Genomic DNA, 18,358 nt, shown 5'->3' with positions numbered 1-18,358 from the left:
CTGCTGCGGAGCGGGGAACGGGGCGCGGCGCACACTCGCCGCCCGCCCGGCCCCACCTTCCCCGCTTCGGCTTCGCTGTTCGCGGGTCAGCGCTCGGCTTTGGGGGCGCGGGCGCGGAGCCAGCCGGTAGACCAGAGGGGACCTCGCGCCCCTCAGCTTCCTCAGCAGCTGCGGGACGGGGCGGGCAGAGCCCCAGACACCCGGCGGCCAGCGTCTCCATCTCCTCTGACCCCGCGGGCAGAGAGAGCCCGCATCGTCCTGGGACGGCCCGGCCTCTTAGAGAAGCCCAGCCCTGCAGACCCTAACTGTCCTTCCCGGCCTTCCCGGGGGAGACCCTGATAGCCTCCCGCCAGCCCTCTGCCGGGCGGGCCGTGTCCCAGGCGTGCCTGCCTGGGGCACCGGCTCCTCTCGTTCAGCTGCTGCGGCCTCAGGGCTGCTGGGCGAACTCAGTCCGGGTCACCAGTGTGCAGACAGCACCCCATTCGGCTCCGCGCTCCCTCCGCCAGAGCGCTCGCGCCAGTCCCAGTTCCACACGGTGACTTCTTACTACAACGCTTCGTGCATTTACCTGTTACCAGCGGCAGACCTGTGGTCCAAGCTCTGCCGCGAAACCGCCCACCACAAGTTTAACGGTTCAGCTACGGGGTGGGAGGACCAGCCTCAGAAACTGGGGGGGTCCCCAGATCCAGATTGGTACATACCGACCTGTTGGAGTGAATACTCGTGTCTGGCTGTGCTGCATACATTTTCCTCCCACTCTACAGAGGGTGAGACCGCAGCTGGGGAGACTTCAGGATCCCGACGAGCGGTGGGGTTCCTCTCCGCCTCCGCCAGCCCCCTCCCTGGCTCGGGTCCCCTCCTGGTTCCTGAGCTGCTGCCTTAGTGACTGTGCAGAGCCGGACTCTGTCCTGTTGCTCTGCGCGCCCATTCAAAACCATCCCATCTGAGCCGGCGTGCTCTTGGCAAACCTCTTGCCTCGGTAAACTGCAGGTCTCTCCAGTACCGTGTCCCTGTCCTCTTCTCTCCAGCCGCCCTTCCAGAGACCCTTGGAGGTGGGCCGCTGGGTTTGAGGTTTGCTCTGGGGCTTAGGAAATTGTGATTTCTTTTTTTTTTTTTTTTTTTTTGAGACAGGGTCTCGCTCTGCAGTTCAGGCTGACCTTGAGCTCACTTTGTAGCCCAGGCTGGTCTCAAACTTGCAACAATCCTCCTGCCTCAGCCTCCCAAGTGCTGGGATTATAGACGTGCACCACCACACCTGGCTGTGGTTTCTTTAACTGCAGAAGGTTCTGCTTCGGGTCCAGTCTCATGGCAAGACCTGGTGGGGGCTTCCTGTCTTGCCACTCCTGCGGGCTGAGGGTGGGCGGCCGCTGCCCCCTCCTCCCTGCCCAATGGGCCCTCTCTGTGGAAGGGGGAGGGGGTGTACCCATTCGATTTCACGACCAGTTTTTCTGGTCTGAGTCAAGAAGGTTGGGAAAGGCACTGGAGTGGGTGGGGGTGGGGAGTGGGGAGGCTCCTCGGAGCCTCAGGGAGAGGGACAGGGCGGGGGCGTGCTTCCTGAGCCCCTCCGGACCAGCCTGTGCTGGGGCAGACAGGCTGGATGCTCATGCCCACTGTGCTGAGCTGGCAGGGAAGCCACCTGCTAGGGTCAGGACCTGGAGCCCAGCAGAACAGCGAGCTGCGGGATGGACTGCGGGACGGGCCCAGCCTCCTGGGCGTGTGCCTGGCCAGCAGACCGGCCTGCTGCTGCCTTTACTGGGACCTGACGCTCCCCCTGGGTCCCCACGTGGAGGCAGGAGTGATGGGCGTGGTCCGGCCAATCTCTTGGCCAGTGGGGTTTGTTTTCTCTCCCCCCCAGCTCCTCACAAGGGCCGGTTGTGTGGGGAGGGGACAGGGAGCTCCCCCCCACAGACCCTTCTGAGGGTCGGGGCACGTGGGCATGGCCCTTGGAGAGCGTCTTCGGGGGCCTCAGGGTGAGTGTTGGGGCTCAAGTCCTGCTGATTAGTGGGCTTCTTGGGTGACTGGTCAGAGCCCCTCTGAGGCCTTTGTCTAAGAAATGGTTGTGACTCAGTGCCCTTCTGCTGATAGGAGCCCCCTCCAGGGGCGGGGACCAGACCCAGGCCGGGGCACGGGCTAGGCCAGCGCTCTGCCGAGCCGCACCCGAGCCCTCCCCATGTTCTGAGGAGGCTGCTTGGCTCAGTCAGAAGTGACGGTGCTGGGGGTCCCCAGGGAGGGTCTGTTTTGCTTGCAGCCGGCAGTGGCTGACTCACAGGGCGGTGGGATGTGCCGAGGTCACGGTCTGCCCGCCTGTGGTGTCATCAGTGCCATGCTCCGGATGGGTGTCCGGAAGGCCTGGCTCTGGACTCCTGCTTGTCCAGGGGAATTAGGTCGGGAAGACAGGGTGGGCTTTGGGAGCGCGCGAGGTGGGGCCCCCCAAGCTGTGCCCAGCGGGAGGCTCCGCAGCTGTGCTGGCCTGTGTGCGTGTCAGGGTGTGGGGCCGGGCCAGGCCGTACCTCCTGCCGCGTTGAGGAAGTGGGGAGCCAGTGTCAGTGCCAGCGTGCTCACGGGAGGGGTAGTGTTGTGTCGTCCTGTGGGGCAGCCCTTTTACCCCCCTGAGAGAAGCCCAGGCCCAGCGTGGTGCCCCGTGGCTGCAGGGGGCGGGGTCTACTCAGCCGCCTTGTCCCCGTCCTTGTCCCCACCGAGTCCCCACTGACAGTGCCTCTCTCGCAGGGAGACAAGGTCCCTCTGCAGCCATGTCCGCCAAGGCCATCTCGGAGCAGACGGGCAAAGAGCTGCTGTACAAGTACATCTGCACCACCTCGGCCATCCAGAACCGCTTCCAGTATGCCCGGGTCACCCCTGACACCGACTGGGCCCGCCTGCTGCAGGACCACCCCTGGCTGCTAAGCCAGGTGAGCCCCCCATCCCCAGCGAGGACCACGAGTGTGCCAGACGGCTGTCCCAAGGGACCGGTGGGGGCTGCGGGGGCTGAGCAGGGCCTTGGGCTCCCAGCTGATGGGCACTGGAGCACGGCCTTAGAACTAGACCGCTCATTAACCACGCGGCTGGTGCCCGTCAGGCGTCTGAGTTTGAGATCCTCCGTCTGGCAGACAGGCCGGCCTGCGAGCGTGGGGATTAGCGGCCTGTCAGAGGGCATTTGCTGTGCCGCCTGGCATTAGGTGGCCACAGAGACACCAAGGCTGTGTCTGGGCAGTGGAGATCTGGGAAGAGTGCAGGGCCCCGGGGCAGGGCCAGCGCCGAGGGGCGTGGGCTTCCTGCCTGGAGCTGGGGGCTGCCGGTTGGGCCTGATGTGCCGGGGTTCAGATGGGGGTGCGGCTGAGGGCCGGCTCCTCAGCTGTCTGCCACCCCGGCTGTGTGTCCGGCCTCCCTTGGGGCTCGTGGCTGGCCTGTGTTTGAGGGGTCACAGTGGGTGTTTCTGAGGTCCGAACCCTGCCCAGCCCGTCTGAGTCAGCAGGGCTGGGGCTGGGTGGGTGAAGGGTGCGCCGCGCCACGCTGGCTGTGTGGCCCCAGGCTGTGCCTAGACCCTCACCCTCAGCCAGGCGCAAACCCCTGTCCTTGCAGAGCCTGGTGGTCAAGCCCGACCAGCTGATCAAGCGGCGGGGGAAGCTGGGCCTGGTCGGCGTCAACCTCACCCTGGAGGGGGTCAAATCCTGGCTGAAGCCGAGGCTGGGACAGGAGGCCACGGTGAGTAGATGCGGGGGTGGCGCGCGCAGGCGAAGCGACGGTGGCCATGGCCACCTCCAGCTCTGCGGGGCTGTGGCTCTGCCCGCACCAGCGCTTCCTCCCCAGAGAGTCCCAAGAGCGTCCGGACATGATGGCGGCCCCAGTGCCACCAGCCCTGGTGGAGTGGGGCCTGGGGCCTCCAGGAGCCGCTTGCTTCTTTTTCCTTTTTTTTTTTTGGTTTCCTGTCTTTTTGAGGCAGGGTCTCACTATGTAGTTCAGGCTGACCTTGAGCTCACTTTGTAGCCGAGGCTGGCCTGAACTCAAAACAATCCTGGATCCTCCTGTCTCAGCCTCCCAAGTGCTGGAATTAGAGGTGTGTGCCACCACGCCCGACTTGTTTTTGTTTTTTTGAGACAGGGTCTCACTACCTAGTTTGGGCTGATCTTGAATTCATCTCGTAGACCAAGCTGGCCTTATCTGGTAGGAATCTTTCTGCCTCAGCCTCCTAAGTGCTGGGATTACAGGCAAGCACCACCACGCCCAGCCCTGGAGCTGGTTTTTTGTTTTGTTTTGGTTTGGTTTGGTTTGGTTTGTTTTTTTTGTCTCTTTGAGACAGGATCTCACCATGCAGTTCAGGCTGGCCTTTCACTCAGTTTGTAGGTCAGGCTGGCCTTGAACTTGCAACGATCCTCCTGCCTCAGCTTCCCAAGTGCTTGGAGCTGCTTTCTTGCTAGGTTCTGAGAAAGGTCACTGTGGCTCATGTGATGTGCACACCAGGTTTGCGGATGGAGACATCTTCCTCCTTATGGGGCTTCCTTGGAGCAGGGGTTTTGTTACAGAGGCACTGGGGATGGAACTAGGTTCCACTAGGGCCTTGTGCCCGCTTGGTGAGTGCTCTGCAGCTGAGTTACACCCAGGCCCTTTTAGATTCATTTTGCATGGAAGTCTCCTCGAGTGGCCCAGGCTGGCATCTGACCTGCAGTCTTCCTGCCTCAGCCTCTTGAGGGGCTGGGCTTGCCGTCCTGCGCCACATGCCTGGCCACAAAGCTGTCTTCCTGTTTGGGTCCTGGTTTCTGTTTTTTTTATTGTTGTTGTTGTGTTCCAATACTGGGAATCGAACTCACGATCTCACGCTTGCCAGGCAGGAGCTGTGCTGCTGAGCTAAATCCCCAGCCCCGTGGGTCCTGGTTTCTGGTCCTCAAAGGTAGAGAGGGATCCTGCAGTTGGGAGAGTCTGGGGACAGAGGGCCCTGCTCTGCGGGTCCCAGGCTCTGAGCAGGGGGTGATGGGCCAAGGCTGCATGGCGTCCCCAGGCGGTCCTCATGTGCCTTCTCCTCGGATGGCCCTCGGAGGGGGTCGGGGACGGCTGGCTGGCGGGCAGCCGAGGCTCATCAGCTCTGACAGATCGCTGTCTGGTCCCTGACTCAGCAGTGACGCACGGCCGGGCGGGGGGTCGCGCGGGGACGAGGGCTGTCTGGCCTCTGCTGCTGCCAGCGCCGCACTCCGCCTGATTAGCACCGCAGGCTGCCGGCCTCGCGGCTGGACCTGTGAGCAGAAGTCTCCCCAGTGGGCTCTGCCCCACCTGCAGCCCAAGCTCGAGCTCCTCCCTGGCTGTCCATGCCCTCCCCAGGACAGACAAGCAGAGTGCTACCCCCGCAGTACCCTTATCTGAGCTCCGCGATGATCCGTGGCCTGGCTGGGAGGGAGATGACTTCTGATCCTATACTGTATTTATTTATTTTTGAGACAGGGTCAGGCAGTGTAGTCCAGGCTGGCCTTGAATCCATGGCAATCTTCCTGCCTCGGCCTCCCAAGTGCTGGTGTGACAGGTGTGCGTCACCATGCTCTCCTGAGGGCCTCTTGAGCTTAGGGTTCTGGGACCCCATTGTCCGGTTTCTAGAAGCAGTTCCTGGTGTTCAGGTGGTGCTGTTTGTGCCCCCATCTCCTCCTTTGGAGGAGGAGGTGCCGTCTGTTTAAGCTTCTTCGCCCCTCGCTTTCTCGCCAGGTGGGCAAGGCCAGGGGCTTCCTCAAGAACTTCCTGATCGAGCCCTTCGTGCCACACACTCAGGTACACGTGGGTGCGGGCTGGGCCCCTCCCGCCTGTCCCCTCAGGGCGAGCAGAGGCCTCACAGGAGGGGAGAGGCCTGGGCATCCAGCTTTCGGAGCTGCCCCACGGGCCCGAGCAGAGATCCGCAGGGCAGGGTTAGGGCGGGCACCAGGCCATCCATGCGGGGATGAGGGGACGTGGGGGGGTCCCTCCCAGGTGGGGCCCCGTCTGTGGTCCCCGAGGGAGGTGGCTGACGGTGCCCATCTGGACCGGGCGGCAGGGGGGGTCCCCATCAGTGCCCTCACACCGCGTCCTGCTCCAGGCAGAAGAGTTCTACGTATGCATCTACGCCGCCCGCGAGGGGGACTATGTCCTCTTCCACCACGAGGGCGGCGTGGACGTGGGCGACGTGGACGCGAAAGCCCAGAAGCTGTTGGTCGGCGTGGATGGGAAGCTGTGTGCCGAGGACATCAGGAAACACCTGCTGGTGCACGCGCCCACGGACAAGAAAGAGTTGAGTGTGCCCGGTGCAGGGAGGGCGGCGGCAGAGAGGCATCAGTATGCACCACGCCGCCTGCACCCCGCTGTCTGCCACTTCCGCACCAAGCCTGGCAGCTCCGTTCCGCCTCAGTGGCCATGAGTGACGTCCAGGGAGCAGCGTGGGGGCCAGCGGGTGGGGTCAGCAGGGGAGCTGTCACGCTGGGGAGAGACAAGTGGCTATGGGTGGGGAATCAGGGCCCAAGCTGGCCCCTGGGTGACAGCCCCTTCCCTGTCCCACAGGGTCCTGGCCAGCTTCATCTCCGGCCTCTTCAACTTCTACGAGGACCTGTATTTCACCTACCTCGAGATCAACCCCCTGGGTAACGGCTTTGCTGGTGCGGTGGGCAGGGGTCCGTGGCCTCGGGCCCCGGGGCCTGTGGTGACCTGGCCTCATTCTTCAGATACCGGGACTGTGCTGGCCTGGGCCTCATGAGCGCAGGTGCTGGCACCTGGGTTCGCAGTGCCCACGCTACGCCCCGCCATTGTCCTCGTTGGCCCTGCCATGGCCCTTGGAGGCCTCCTGTCCCAAGTGTCCCCACTCCCACCCCAGACTGGTCAGTACTTGGCCCCGGCGGCCTCCAGGCCTCACGGCTGTGAAGGTGGCAGCTGGTATGGGAGGGTCGCGGCCGCTGCTGGCTCTGGCCAGGCCCTCCTGGGGCAAAGTCCAGGCCGCGGGAGGGAAGGAGGCGCTCAGGCTGCTGTGCAGATGGCCGCGTACTGATTTAATTAGCTAAATGGCCGGGAAGGGAGGACTGCTGTCCAGCCAGGGGGCAGGGGCCAGCCGTGCTGGTGGGGGCCCAGCGCCCACAGCTCCTCCCCGGCTGCTTGCCAGGAGGCCAGGCAGAGAAGCTTGGGGATTCGTGCCCATGTGCTCCTTCAGCACTCCGAATTTATTTTTAATCTTTATTATTACATTTTGTTTTGTATTGAGACAGCTCAGTTGTAACCCAGGCTGACTTCAATCCTCCTGCCTTGGCCGCTTGAGTATTGGGATTACAGGCATGGGCTACCATGCCAGGTTTTTTATTTTATTGTATTTTATTTTATGCTACTTTATTTTATTTATTTATTTTTTGGTACTGGGGATCGAACTCAGGACCTTGCACTTGCCAGGAGGATGCTTGTGCCATATCCCCAGTCCTGTTTTGTTTTGTTTTGTTTTATTTTATTTGTCTGTTTGAGACAGGGTCTTGCTATGCAGTTCAGGATGGCCTTAAGCTCAGACTGGCTTCGAATTTACAGTGATCCTCTTGCCTCAGTCTCCCAAGTGTAGCACAGGCTGACCTCGAATTTACAATGATCCTCCTGCCTCAGCCTCCCAAGTGCTGGAATTACAGGCGTGTGCTACCGTGTTCAGCATTTTATTTTAGAAAAGAAGTTTTTTGAGACAAGGTCTCACTGTGTAGTCCAGTTTGGGCTTATTGGGCTTGAACTCACTGTGAAGCCTAGGCTGGCCTCTGACACCTCGTAGTCCTCCTACCTCAGCCTCCCAAGTGCTGGGACTATAGGCATGTACCACTGTGCCCAGTTTGTATTTTATTAATAGATTTTGGTGCTGGAATTGAACCCAGGACCTTGGACATGCTGATAAGCACACACTTTGACTGCACTACACTATGCAAGACACTTTTTTAAGTGACAGGACTTGGGTGGGTGACGGGTTAAATATTTAAAGCAGAAGAGTATAGCATTTTGTCTTAGTTTATTTTATTTCATTTTGAGACAGGGTCTCACTGTGTAGCCCAGGCTGGCCTCAAACTCATGACCATCCTCCTGCCTCAGCCTCTTGAGTGCTGGGATGACAGGTGTGGGTCACCAAACCTGGCTTTGGACTTTATAAGATGTCTGAAAGTTGTCATGGCAATGAATACAGATCTTTCTGTCCTATTAGGCAGAGGGCCAAGGGTAGGAAATCATTTTAATTATTTTTTTTTCCTTTTGTGGCACTAGGAATTGAACCTAAGACCTTTATGATATACTGTACCCCCAGTCCTTTTTAAAATTTGAGAAAGGGCCAGGGATATAACTCAGTGGCACAAGTGCCTGCCTGGCATGCACAAGGTCCTAAGTTCAATTCCTGGTACCAAAAAAAAAAAACACCTAAAATTGGAGACAAGGCCTAGCTAAGTTACTCAGGCTGGGCTGGACCTTGCAGTCCTCCTGCCTCAGCCTCCCAGAGTGTTGTGATTACAGGTGTGCGCCACCACACCCAGCGTAAAACCCGTCCTTTTGCTGTGCTGTGTCTCTGGAGGCTGCTCTGGCCCCTGGCTCATGAGGGACCCACGGGGCTGTCGGGAGAGCTTGGTGTAGGTTCGAGGGTTGCTGGTCACCTGGAGCAGCGGCCAAGTCCGCCGCCTCTGCTTGTCTTGCAGTAGTGACAAGAGACGGCGTTTACGTCCTTGACTTGGCGGCCAAGGTGGACGCCACCGCTGACTACATCTGCAAAGTGAAGTGGGGCGACATAGAGTTCCCTCCCCCGTTTGGGCGCGAGGCCTACCCCGAGGTTAGTCGGGTCGCAGACGAGAGGGCGGTGGCGGGCCTGCCGGGGACAGAGTGACTCATCCAAGGCAGCCTCTGGCCCCCTCCCAGACTGTGTGTTTGGCTGGGGCAGGAGCAGGAGAAGCATTTAATTTGCTTAAAATCCCAGCGGGGTGGGGGCGGGCTGCGCTGGCTTTGAAGCCAAAAAGCCTTTTAGCAGCCAAGCAATCAGCCTCCCGGGGCTCCTGCTGGATCTGCTTGACTTGCTGCTTCTCCGCAGTGATTTCCGGCGGCCTCTGCAGGCCAGCCAGGCAGGGAGTGCTCCTCCCGAGAGTCCTTGTCCTTGAGAGGTGCTCCCGGCAGCCTCTGGGCTGTCAGCGGGGTGCGTGGGGCTGAGGGGCACAGGGGCGCCTGTGTCGTCACCCACTGTAGCGATGGTGGCCTGGATGATTTGGGGACTTGGACATCCGGTCTTGTCCCGGCACGCGGGGCTGGCCCAGGAGGGTGTCCCCGTGGCCACCTGTTGTGTCTGCTCCCCAGGAAGCCTACATCGCAGACCTGGACGCCAAGAGCGGGGCCAGCCTGAAGCTGACCTTGCTGAACCCCAAGGGCAGGATCTGGACCATGGTGGCCGGGGGTGGCGCCTCCGTGGTGTACAGGTGACCGCAGGGGATGCTGTGGGTGGGTCTCTGGGTCCCTGCCTCGCTGTGGCCAGGACCTGCCCGGGGACAAGAGCATGGTGACGTCATGCTGCACGGTCTGCAGCTGTAGGTCTGCTTCAGGATGGTGTGACTTTCACAAATTTTTGTAATACAAGGGGTAGAACCCAGCCAGGGCTTTTTCACTGAGCTGCATCCCCAGCCTTTTAAAACAATTTGAAGTTCCCCAGGCTGAGCTGGATATCGTGGTTCTCCTGCCTTAGCCTCTCAATTTTTTTTATTTTTTGGTCTCAAATTGCAGTTCAGGCTGGCCTTGAGCTCACTTTATAGCCCAGCCTGGTCTCAGACTTGCAATGATCCTCCTGCCTCAGCCTCCCGAGTGCTGGGATTACAGGCGTGTGCCACCATGCCTGGCTCAGTCTCTCAAATGCTGGGATTTTAGGAATGTACCAGCAAGCCCTGAATTTTTGTTTTTGTTTTTGTTTTGTGTTTTGAGCCTGGGCTAGTCTCACATTCTTGGTTCTCCTGCCTGGCCTCCCGAGTGCTGGAGTTAGAGTGCGTAGGGCCGTGTACCCCAGGCAGAAGTGTAACAAGTACAGCGTGTGAACCAGAGCGTGAGAGCTGCCTGGCTCCCCGCCATTCCTCCAACCAGGTGCCCTGGTGGCTGCACTGTTCCGTCATCCTAGGCAGGCTGTGCCTGGGTAAATACTAGTTGTTGAGTTTGGTTTGGTTTTTCTGAGACAGGGTCTTTCTATGTAGCCCAGGCTGGCCTGGAACTTGCAGTGTTTCTCCTGCCTCAGCCTCTCCTGAGTGCCAGGATACTAGTAGTTTATAGAACCACTGGGGTTGCGTCCTATACCCTTCACGGTACAGTAATTGGCAGCTGCTTTTCTAGAAGCATGGTAGCTGCTGCCCTGATGGACGCAGCTCTGCTGCTGCCTCAGTAGCCACGGTTGTAAACAAATAAACAAATGAGAAAAACCACAAAAGGGCCTGGCATATAGCTCAGTGGCATAAGTGTTTGCCTAGCAAGGCTGAGGTCATGAGTTCAATTCCCGGTACAAAAAAAAAAAAAGTAGCCACAGTTGTGTGTGCTGGGTGCCCAGCGGGGCTCCGCAGCGAGCACTTCTGGCAGGTGAGAGCCCGATAGCACCGTTGACCGCCGCGAGAGCCCAGAGTCAGGTCAGCGCCAGCGCGGGTGCCCTGTGCCACAGCTGGCCCTGAGCGCTGTCTCTCCGCAGTGACACCATCTGTGACCTGGGGGGCGTCAACGAGCTGGCCAACTACGGGGAGTACTCGGGCGCCCCCAGCGAGCAGCAGACCTATGACTATGCCAAGACCATCCTGTCGCTCATGACGCGCGAGAAGCACCCGGATGGTGAGCTGCGGGTGTGCCCGGGTGTGCGTGGGCACAGACAGGCTCGCAGACGCTCCTCCCAGGCGGCCCTGCCTGGGGCAGTGGGAGCAGCTGGGTGCCCGGAGTCACGAGGCTGTGGTTCCAGGCTGCTCACGTAACTTAGGGCCTCAGTTTCCCCTACTGCAGGGTGGCAGAGAGGCAGCGCAGCACCTGTCTGTGAGGCCCTGTCCGTGGGATGGGGCGGGTGTTCGGGCCGATGCCACTGACCCGGGCCCTGTGACCTGCCAGCCTCCCCACCTGCCCGGCATCTGTGGCTCCCTCAGGCCACCGGGGCATCCAGATGCCAGCTGGGTTCTAGGGCTTCCTAGGGGAGAGGGAGGGCCCGGGCCCTGGGTGGGTAATGGAGAGGCGCTGGCTGTGTGGCTGTGCCGCCCGCTGCTTCCTGACGCCTCTGAGGGCTGGCCCTTGCCCTGCTGCTGGCCTCAGGGTGGCTGCAGTGCTCGACTCTGATCTCTTCTCCTCTGCCCTCCGGTTGCAGGCAAGATCCTTATCATCGGCGGCAGCATCGCCAACTTCACCAACGTGGCTGCCACCTTCAAGGTATGAGGCATGCAGCGTGCGAGTGCGGAGCGGGGCCCAGCTGGCCCGGGCTCGGCTCCCGGCCCCTTCTCTTGGTTTGTTGGTTGCTGCTGGAGATGGGGCCACCCTAGGTCCTAGCCGGGCTGCTGGGCAGAAGCAGCCATGCCCAGGACCTCAGCCTCTGTCCCAGCCAAGGAAGGCCGAGTTCCGCTTTCCGCCTCCCCAGGACCTTCCCGAGGGGCCTTGCTCACACTGCGGCTGTGGGTGCGCCGCGCGGCTAATCAGAAGGGCTGGGGATGCAGCTCAGGGCACAGGCCCCGGCTTTGTCCCCAGTGCTGGAAATGAAAGATGCCAGTCATCAAGGCTGGCTGACCCGAGTCCCCTTCCAGGTGGCCACTCCACCGTCACGCTCAGGGACCCCGTTCAGGCCACATGTTTTCAAAGTACTAAAGTGGTCAAATTGGCCTTGTTTTTTGTTTTTGTTTTGTTTTTGTTTTGTCTTTTTGAGACAGGGTCTCGCTGTGCAGTTCAGATTGGCCTTGAGCTCACTTTGTAGCCCAGGCTGGTCTTGAACTTGCAACGATCCTCCTGCCTCAGCCTCGGGAGTGCTGGGATTACAGGCGTGCGCCACCACACCTGGGCAGAATGGGCCTTGGAGACCATTGTGTGGAGGAGGCTGGGCCTCTTCCAGTGCTGCTGCCATGGGGGCCCCAACTCCCCTGATGTGGCCACAGGTCTGAAAGTGCAGCCTCTCCATGCTTCTGGTTTTATTTTATCCAGTGCTGGGAACTGAGCCCAGGGCCTTGTACGTGCTAGGCAGGTGCTCTACCACTAACTGCACCCCAGCCCTGTTTTGAGTCTTTTTCTTGTTTTTTTTTTTTTTGTACTGAGAATTAAACTCAGGACCTTACACTTGCGAGGCAGATGCTGTGCCACTGAGCTAAATTGCTGGACCCCTAAGCTTTATTTTGAAGCAGAGTCTTGCTTAGTTGTCCAGTCTGACCTTGAACTTGCGATCCTGCTGCCTCAGCCTCCTGAGTCTTTCAAGTTTCTTAAGGAAATTTTGTCACTGTAGGAAACGGTACCTCTAAGGATCCTTGCATAGGACCCTAACGTTGATCCTCTGCACCCCAACAGTAGTAGGGTCTGAGAACAACCAGAGACAGGTCAGAGACAGGTCAGAAGTGAAATCAGTGGGCCGCGCTGAACAGAGAGCCCTGCACGGCCTGCTCTGGGAGCCTCGACGCCCAGCTGCCACTCCCGCCCCCGCCCTGCCATGTCCCCGGCTGGCCCCGGCTGCTGCTTTGCATCTCAAGGTGTGAGCGAGTGGCCTGCGACCGCCTGGCTCAGCGCGTCCCTGTTGTCCTTTTGCGCTCGCAGGGCATTGTGAGAGCGATTCGTGACTACCAAGGTCCCCTGAAGGAGCACGAGGTCACCATCTTCGTCCGGAGAGGCGGCCCCAACTACCAGGAGGGCTTGCGGGTGATGGGCGAAGTGGGTAAGCTGGGGCTGCGCCCCCCCAGTCCCTGGGGTCCCTGGCGTCCTCCGGGCCGTGGGCTCTGGGTGCTCCTTGCTTTTGGTACTGCCCTCTCCTCTCTCCTGCTTTATTTTGTTTTGTTTTGGCAGTGCTGGGGTTGCCCCCCCAGGCTCTTTGCACTGAGCTGTATCCCAAGCTTTTTCTCCTTTTCTGTTTTGAGCCAGCGTCCTGGTGGGTTGCCCAGGCTGACTTGAACTTGTGCTCCTCCTGCCCCAGCCTCCCAGAGTGCCAGGATGACAGACACAGCCTCTGCCCCTGTCTCTCTATATCCGCATTTGTGTTCTGCCTGTGTTCTCTGTCCCCCCAGACAGAGGGCCTGTCACAGCCTGTGGGGGGCTGGAAAGCATTGCATAGGAAACAAAGCCAGGCTTGGGGGTGTGCACCTGACATCCATGCACTCTGGGAAGCTGAGGCAGGAGGAGCGCAGGTTCAAGGCCAGACTGGACTACATAGTGATGCAGCAGGATCTTGTCTCAAAATAAAAATTAGAAGGGCTTTAGGGATGTAGCTCAGTGTGAAAAGCTTGGGTCCAGTTCCTTGTCATGTAAGGAATGTGCTGGGCGCCCCGCGGGGCCGGGTTTTGTGGGGTCTTCTTTGTAATGTGGGGGATTGAACCCAGGCCTTGTGTGGCGTGCAGCCCGCACCACTGAGCCACACGGCAGCCCTGGGCGCCTAGCTCAAGCACACTTGGCCCATAGAGTTCAGGACACCTCCCGGAATGTCAGGGGTGGCAAAGCAGGGAGGGGTGAGGCGCGGAGGTGACGTCTGAGTACAGGCCTGGAATCATGGGTATGGTAGCGGGACCCGGGTGCAGTGGCACGGGTCACAAGGGAGATGGGCCAGGGAGCAGCACCGGTGACTCACTGGGATCCTTCTGCTTCAGCCTCCCAAGTGCTGGGATGACATGCATATCACTGCCCGGCTAGTGGCTGGTTATAAAGTGCGGCCCCTGCTGCTGAGGTGCTCCTGTGGGGCAGGCCTGCCTGTGGTGCTCTGGAGGGGACAAATGGCAGGACAGGAACTGCACCCTCCCAGCAGAGACAAGCTGTTCTCTTCCTGTTCTCCTCCAAACACCAAACCCCTGAACCCCTTGCCGCAGTGCTGTGTGCTGCTTTGCCCTTGCCTGCTGTGAAAACTTCAATCCGGTCACAGATTGGATAATGTCAGGCACGGTGACTCTGGCCTCCAGTCCCAGCTACTCAGGAGGCTGAGGCAGGAGGATTCTAAGTTCGAGTCCAGCCTGGGTAATTTATTGACTTGGTGAGATCCTGTGTCACACTAAGATAAAACATAACAGGGCTGGGACGGAGCTCGGGGCAGAGCGCTTTCCCACTCCAGGTTTGGCCTAGGTCCTCCAGAAGAGGCCGTGGGGACACAGAGGATGCCATTAGCTCAGAATCTGCCTGGTGTGGTGGCCAGGAGCCCTGAAGCCACCAGGGCTCTCAGCAGGTGGCCCTGGGACGCAGGGAAGGACAGGGGAGGCTCACAGTGGGCCCTGCAGTCCCACTGAGACAGTGTCATCCGGGTCAGCGTCTCCTGGTGTGGGAGGAGGGGATCAAGGACAGGAATTTGCCCTGAGGTGGGAGAGGCCTGAGGGTTGCAGAGGAGCTTTATACCACAAAGCAACCAGGGCTCCCAGTGCGCCAGGTCATCGGCGCTCGCTGAGGTCACCAGTGCTCACCCGCAGGACGAAAGCCGGCTAAATTAAACCAGGAATGGGCCTGCGAGGCGCCGGGCCGCAGTCAGGGTCTGCAGGCGCCTTCTGACCTCTGTTTGACCGAAGGGGTGCATTAGTAGAAGAAAAGGAAGAGCCGTTTTCCAGGCAGGCAGGCAGGCATGGAGCTGTCACGGGGGCCTCCGGCCCCTCGCTGCCACCCCCTCATATGGCGGCCCGGCGGCACTGTCTGCCTGGCGCACGTTAGCTCCAGTCCCAGGCTCCTGGTGTCCCAAGGCCCGGTCGTCTGCGTGTGTCTTCTGCCGCGCTCCCTGTCCGGCTATGCCCCTCTCGTCCGCAGGGGCCTTGGGATAGGTGCTGGGTGGCAGGGCCTGCGTCTGGAGCCCCTGCGTGGAGCTCGGCTGTCCAGGACTTCTCTGGCGTCTCGGTCACCGCCTCTTCTCCCGCCCCTAGGGAAGACCACAGGCATCCCCATCCACGTCTTTGGCACAGAGACACACATGACGGCCATCGTGGGCATGGCCCTTGGCCACCGGCCCATCCCCAACCAGCCCCCCACGGCGGCCCACACCGCCAACTTCCTGCTCAACGCCAGCGGGAGCACGTCGGTAGGTGCCGCCGACCCCGACAGCCCTGCCGTGGCACTCGGAGACGCGCTGGGCGGCGGGTCTCTGCGCAGGCTTCTTGTGCCCTGGTGGTGGTGTGGGGAATGGGAAGAATCACTCAGATTTAAGGGCAGAGTTGAGGGCCAGGGGTCGAGCTCAGCAGCACAGCACCTGCCTGGCAAGTGCAAGGTCCTGCGTTTGATTCCTGGCACACAAAAAAAGCTGTGTTCATCAGCTAGTTATGGTGGCACACACCTGTGATTATGACACTCAGGAGGCTGAAGCAGGCTTACCTCGAGTTAAAGGCTGTCTGATCTACATCGCATGATCCTGTCTCAAAAAAGCCAAATAATGAATGAGTAGCACCAGAGCTGAGTAGAAGCCAGCCCTCCTTGCTGAGCACGAGCCTTGGGCAGGTTCCCCCGCCCGGCCCCCGACTCCCTGTTGTCCCAGCTCAGGAGTGGGCAGATCGTGCTTCTAGAGCGGCTCAGTGGGGTTGGAGCAGCGGGTCGTCCTCCTGAGTGATGTCTTGGGGACGTGGGGAGCTGTGAGCCGCCCAGGCTCTCCCTGTGGTCCTCAGCCCTCTCTCCTCTGCCGCCCAGACCCCGGCCCCGAGCAGGACTGCGTCTTTCTCCGAGTCCAGGGCTGAGGAGGTGGCTCCTGCGAAGAAGGCCAAGCCGGCTGTGCCCCAGGGTGAGTTCCAGGGCTCAGACGGGCTCCCGGCGCCCTGGGCGTGGTCTCCTCCCTCTTCCTGCTGCGGTTCCTCTCCCCTCTCCTCTCCCCTCCCCGCTCCCCTCCTCTCCCCTGCCCCTTCCTCCCCACTCCTGGCCCAGTGGGAAGCAGCTCAGGCCTGCCTGCTGCAGCGGGCCGGGGCTCGGGGCTGGGGCTCGGGGTGCAGGGTAGGAACTGGATGTGAGGACGGTGTGGTTGGAGCCTCCCAGCTCTCCTGAGGCAGAGGGTCGCTCTCTGTCCAGCCCACCTGCTCCCAGTCTGGTCTCCAGGCGGTTGTTTGGGGGCCAGGGCTTAAGGGGCTCCAGAAGTGGTGGACTCAGGGCAGCAGAGGCTGCCCCTGCTCCACAGGCCCCTCCTGAGAGCCCGGCTGGGGAGCGGTCTCGTCCCCCTCCGGGCTGTGCGCCCCTTGCTGATGCAGCAGCTGTGCCAGCGTCCAGGGAGCAGGGATGCCCAGCTGGCTCACAGTGGGCGGCCGCTGCCCGGTGCCCCGGGCTCTGTCGTCTCCCTGCTGTGCCTCGTGGGCCGCTCTCTGTGCCCCTGGCTTGGCCTGTCCTGCCCCGCGTGCCGCCCGGCGGCGCCTGTCCTTGCTGTGGGACACAGAGGCCCACCCTTGCAGCCCGCCCCGCATCCGCCTCCCGCTCCCCCAGCCTTGCAGGTCGCTCAGTCGCCTTGGTCGTTTTCTTTGACAGATTCAGACCCAAGTCCAAGACCCCTGCAAGGTAGGACCCCTGCCCGCCCGTGTGGCCCCGTCGGGGCTTCAGGCCTCGGTGCTGTCCCCACCGCCCTGCTCCCCTCACCCTACGGCCACAGTGTCATCTGCCGCCTTTCCTGCCCCCTCCCGCTCTGGCCCAGCCCGTGTTCCCGAGGAGCAGTGGCGCTGGCCGCCCCGACCACTTCTTAGCCCGGTTCTCCTTGTTGCTGTCACCCCACCCCGCCCAGAGCCCCGAGGCCAGGTGTCCCTGTGGGCGCAGAGCAGGGCGGGCGGGCGGAGAGGGAGGACAGGGACCAGGTCCACGGCAGGGTGCAGGGCTCTGCAGGCACATGTGTGCACTCGGCCCAGGCGATGCGGGCGATACAGCGACGGGCGTCCTTGGGGAGCTCCCGTGCCCGTGGGTCCCCGAGCTCCGGAAGGGGCGGAGGGGACAAAGGTCAGCCAGGTGGCCAGACCTGCTGTGGCCGGAGCAGCAGCCTGGGGTGACAGGGCCTCTCGGGGTCCTCTGCTGCTGGTGGCCGTGCTGCCCCTTGGCCCTGCTCCCCTGTGCTGGGGGGGCTGCTAGGGTTTGGCTCTCGGGCCCGTCCTGGCCTCTGCAGCACACGCTGTGGGGGTGTGTGCACGCGTGCGGCTGTGCACTCCCAGGACAGCACGGCCTCCGACTTAGTCTGCTGCTTGGGCCCAGCCGAGTCCCGGAACTGGCGCCTGGTGACCGCTGTCAGTCTTCTGGGCTTAGACTTCCCAGGGTGGCAGAGGACGCCAAGTGGATTAGGTGGCGTCCTGTGCGGAACACCCACGTCTCACCCCACCCGTGGGTTCAGCTGACAGTGGGCCCCAGTTGTCAGCACCCTTGGGCGCCTTCCACCACAAACCGCTGACCGCTGTGCGGTTGAGAGACTGAGCCAGACTGCGCGTGCCCGGCGTGCCCGCGTGAGCGTGCAGCGGTCCTTGTGGGGCCCCAGCTCGGGTGTTCTCCAGCGCTGGCCCGCGCTGCTTCTCCTGCGGCTCTCTCTGCTCTGTCTTTTGCCCCTCGCCTTCTCCCGCCCTGGCAGAGGGAGGAGGGTGGGACGGGCAGGGGCCCAAGCCCGGCTGGAAGCTCCGCGGACCCTGGTCTCTCCTGGGGCTGCCCTGACCTGGGGTCGCAGGCTCTGAGCCCCTGCGGCTGCTGTCTGCGCAGAGGGGAGGGGCAGAGCGATGAACGGTGCTGGGCGCTGTCCCATGGCCGCCAGCATCGGGAGTGCCGAGCTTTTCTTACTCAGTTACTTTTTAAAAACCTGCTGGGCTGGGCACACCACCAGACGCCTGTAATTCCAGCCGGAACACAGAATTGCAGGTTCGAGGCCACCCCGGGCAACTTAGCAAGACTTTGTCTCTCATAAAAAGTGAAAAGTGCTGGGGTGGTGGAGTACTTGCCTAGCATGCTCAAGGCCCTGGGTTCTATCTCATCTCCTGTGCCACAAAAAAAAGAAAAGGAAAAGAAAATAGTAGGGAGCAGGGCGCAGCGCCGAGGGCCCGGGCTGCGAGTGAGGCCCTTTCTGTGGAGAGGCGCCATGCACCTGCCGGGCAGGTCTCACTTCTTGCTCTCTGCTGCCGTTTTCCAGAACAAGCGAGGCCCCCTCTGGGCCCCCGGGCTCTCGAGTCCCTCTCTGCCATCCCTTTCTGTCTTGAAGAGCTACCATCCAGGAGTGGGGCCTGGAGGGACCCAGGCAGCTCCCCCCGGCCCCCGCCCCCAGTCCCCATGGTCCCCAGGTGTGGCT

At 61.3% G+C, this 18,358-nt stretch overlaps 1 protein-coding gene across 2 annotated transcripts in view; it reads left to right on the top strand.

The window, feature by feature from the left end:
* Nucleotides 1-18,358, top strand: part of Acly (ATP citrate lyase) — a 32,916-nt gene that overhangs the window by 678 nt on the left and 13,880 nt on the right. The window contains exons 2-14 of one of the 2 annotated variants that reach the window (XM_005394422.2): nucleotides 2,728-2,909; nucleotides 3,580-3,702; nucleotides 5,686-5,748; nucleotides 6,050-6,240; nucleotides 6,508-6,587; nucleotides 8,640-8,770; nucleotides 9,286-9,404; nucleotides 10,646-10,782; nucleotides 11,300-11,361; nucleotides 12,721-12,838; nucleotides 15,006-15,160; nucleotides 15,760-15,850; nucleotides 16,579-16,608. In XM_005394422.2, the coding sequence (XP_005394479.2) occupies nucleotides 2,751-2,909; nucleotides 3,580-3,702; nucleotides 5,686-5,748; nucleotides 6,050-6,240; nucleotides 6,508-6,587; nucleotides 8,640-8,770; nucleotides 9,286-9,404; nucleotides 10,646-10,782; nucleotides 11,300-11,361; nucleotides 12,721-12,838; nucleotides 15,006-15,160; nucleotides 15,760-15,850; nucleotides 16,579-16,608 (1,459 nt within the window). In that variant the 5' untranslated portion in view covers nucleotides 2,728-2,750. The remainder of the gene's footprint in view (nucleotides 1-2,727; nucleotides 2,910-3,579; nucleotides 3,703-5,685; nucleotides 5,749-6,049; nucleotides 6,241-6,507; nucleotides 6,588-8,639; nucleotides 8,771-9,285; nucleotides 9,405-10,645; nucleotides 10,783-11,299; nucleotides 11,362-12,720; nucleotides 12,839-15,005; nucleotides 15,161-15,759; nucleotides 15,851-16,578; nucleotides 16,609-18,358) is intronic. The other variant, XM_005394423.2, reaches the window with a different exon arrangement.

The sequence above is a fragment of the Chinchilla lanigera genome, unplaced genomic scaffold (genome assembly GCF_000276665.1).
Source record: "Chinchilla lanigera isolate Chin_1 unplaced genomic scaffold, ChiLan1.0 scaffold00050, whole genome shotgun sequence".
Classification (NCBI taxonomy): Eukaryota; Metazoa; Chordata; class Mammalia; order Rodentia; family Chinchillidae; genus Chinchilla; species Chinchilla lanigera.
This window is presented reverse-complemented; position numbering and strand designations above follow the sequence as displayed.